The sequence below is a fragment of the Condylura cristata genome, unplaced genomic scaffold (assembly GCF_000260355.1).
Source record: "Condylura cristata isolate star-nosed mole 26May11 unplaced genomic scaffold, ConCri1.0 scaffold00020, whole genome shotgun sequence".
Classification (NCBI taxonomy): domain Eukaryota; kingdom Metazoa; phylum Chordata; class Mammalia; order Eulipotyphla; family Talpidae; genus Condylura; species Condylura cristata.
Genome location: NW_004567121.1, coordinates 16,101,390 through 16,104,366, shown reverse-complemented (window position 1 = coordinate 16,104,366; position 2,977 = coordinate 16,101,390). Strand labels below are relative to the sequence as shown.

General features: G+C 34.7%; 1 protein-coding gene across 1 annotated transcript in view; it reads right to left on the bottom strand.

The window, feature by feature from the left end:
• Positions 1-2,977, bottom strand: part of LRPPRC (leucine-rich pentatricopeptide repeat containing) — an 88,093-nt gene that overhangs the window by 78,062 nt on the left and 7,054 nt on the right. The window contains exon 3 of the mRNA XM_012727343.1: positions 1,505-1,627. Coding sequence (XP_012582797.1) covers positions 1,505-1,627 — 123 coding nt within the window. The remainder of the gene's footprint in view (positions 1-1,504; positions 1,628-2,977) is intronic.

Sequence of the window (2,977 nt, the reverse complement as noted above, 5' to 3'; positions counted from 1 at the left end):
TCTGCCTGTTCTGCTCCCCATTCTGTCTCTGGTGAATCCTCTCACTGCCCCTGCACCTCTGACTTGTACCCCAATTCTATATGCATAAATAAATAAATAGATAAACATTTTTTAAATCGAATTAAAAACTCAAAGTTTAGTTTAGGAAGAAAAAAGGGGAAAAAAAACTCAAAGTTTAGGGATATAATTCTGAGTTCCTACTTTAATAATTAAAAGCTATAAAACAGCATTCACTTTCATCTTATTTATTCTTGTTGCTTAATAACATCATGGCTATGTATCTACTATGCATTACTTCTACTATTTTCTTATTGTTCTTGTTCAACTACCTGTACCATTTTATAAATTATCACCCACTTCCATTTACTTTACACTTATTTTGTCCAACTCAAAGGATGCTCTACAATGTTACTACTTTGTATAAATAACAAATTCCTTGCCTAGATCAGGGCACACTCTTCCATTGGTCTAAATTAGATAGATTATTCTCTATTCCATGTAACTCCAATGTAACACCTTGTGCTTAGTAAGGGTCATTTGCAGGGCTTTATTTTGTGATTTCACAGAGTTTTAAAAATTATTTCTAGCTACATTAACGAACTAGCTTGGCATTTTACTGTTCAAGAGAATTGCAGTGTCCTCCATCTGAAAACCTTAAGATGTCACTAAGTATCTCTCCTTATCAAGATCACTAAAACACGCCCCCCATACGCATGCACCTAATACCAGTACTAAAATATATATATCTGTGCTTTTTTGTTCAAAGTAGTCTTTATCCCTAACTTTTTTCCTAAATCATCACATGGTCTTAAATTACCTTTTAAATAGGTATAATGTTTATATGGTTCAAAATTAAAATAGCATAAAATAGGTATACAATAAAAATATTATCTAGTTTTGAAACATTCCAGAAATATTTTAATATTTCATATATGTAAACATATCTATTTTTTTCTTCCAAACAACATATATTCACACTGTCTGTACCTTATTTTTTATTATATTTTGGAGAACACTTGCTATCAGCAGATAGTTTTTAAACCTTTCATTTTTTAAAACACTTGCACAGTATTCCAGTTTATGGAGAGCTGTTTCATAACTTATCCAATCACCCAGTGAGGGATATCAGAGTTGATTCCAATCTTGTACTATTACAAAAAAGCTGAAAGGACAGACAGCCCTTTGCATATTATAGTATCTACCTCGAATTCTAACAAATGGAACCACCTGACCAAATGGCTAAGGGCACATTTATAACTTTGACAGACCAAATATGCCTTTCCCTTTTGACTTGTCGTAAAATATTTGTCATAAAAAAAAAAACAACACTCACTTTTTTCTTAATTCCCCTAGATGTCACTATAATTCACCAAATAAATATCAGCAAAAGAATATGAATCAAGTAGCCTTTACAAAACTAAATCACAGCATTTATGTACAGTAACTATTTTACAAGAAAAATATCTACACCTTTTATAGCTATTCTATACTCAAGCAATCATACCCAATTCCTGAAGTTTGTCCCATATCCTATGAACAAATTCAGTTCTCTCTGAGAGCTTTAGTTCAGGCAAAAGAGAACCACAGCTTCGCAGCAGAAGCAAGGCTTGATTACCACCGGGGCTACCTAGGAAAAAAGGTTAATGGATAATGTTTAACAGAGTACCAACATCAAATAAATAAATAATTTAAACTGAAATCTGTAAATATTAAAAAATCTCCTGTCTCCTTACACATATTATGAAAGTATCCATACACTGGGAAAATCTTAACCCAACCCACAAATTTTAATATTGCAAAAAGTTTTTAAAATTAGTCCACTCCCTAAAATTAGGTAATCTGTAAGACACCATAAAATATAAAAATAGGAAGGGCCAAATTTATAAGCACTGCAGACAGTAATTAAAGATTAAGCTCAATGTCTGATGAAAACAAGGCAAAAGAGTACAAATAAAACCTAAAAATGTGGAATTTAAGCTTTTAATTAAACATAAAATATCAACTTCCCTCTTCCTTTATCCATCACTTTATCTTCATGTCCCTGAATGCTGTCTTTAAAACAAAACAAAAAATACTACTTATTATGATTCCATTTATGTGAAGTAGCCAGAATATGTAAATTTAGGAGAACAGAAGTATATAAGTAGTTACCCGGGTGTGGAAGTAATGTGGCTTGGGAACCAAAGGCTAAGGATGTGGAGGTTTCTTTCTTTTGGGAATATGACAGTATTTTTTTTTAAGATTTGTTTATTTATGCATACAGAACTGGGGTACAGGCCAGAAGTGCGGGGGGTGAGAGGATTCACCAGAGACAGGATGGGAAGCAGAACAGGCAGATTGACTGAAACACACTGCTGAAGGGGGCAGCAAGTGGGTCAGAAGAGGTCTGCTGCACCACGCAGGTCACCTCCCTGGCTGCGGATCGAACTCATGCTACATACAGTGGCTGCGGTAGTTTCATATTGTGCTGTGCTTTTATCTGTTGTACCACCAGGCAGGGCCCTATGAAAGTATTTTTAAATTGATTGTTGTGATAGTGGTATAACACCAAATAAATGAAGGAATTAATAAAGCAGTCTGTAAATGCACACAATTAAAATTGACACTACTTTGGAGTCCCCCATCATTAAATTCTATAGCTTCTCAATATGACAGACCCACAGATGGTTTTTAGGAAGCTGGTATATAACCTAAAACTAAGTGCAAAATTCTGTATGTTTACATGTGGGGGAGGGAGGTGGCAATAGTAGCGAGGAGAAAGGAAAGGATAGGGCACCTGTAAGCTTTCATCAGATTATCAAAGTGGCATAAATAATTCAAATAGATTTTAGTAGCTGAGTGAAAATAAAAGGGAAATAACTTTGAAATCAACATCTAAAACAAAATGTTTTAGGGCCCTCCCTGGTGACGTAACAGGTTGGAGCACAGCACCAGGAGGCTAGCCACAGCCACAGCTGCTTCAGGAGAGCTGGATCCC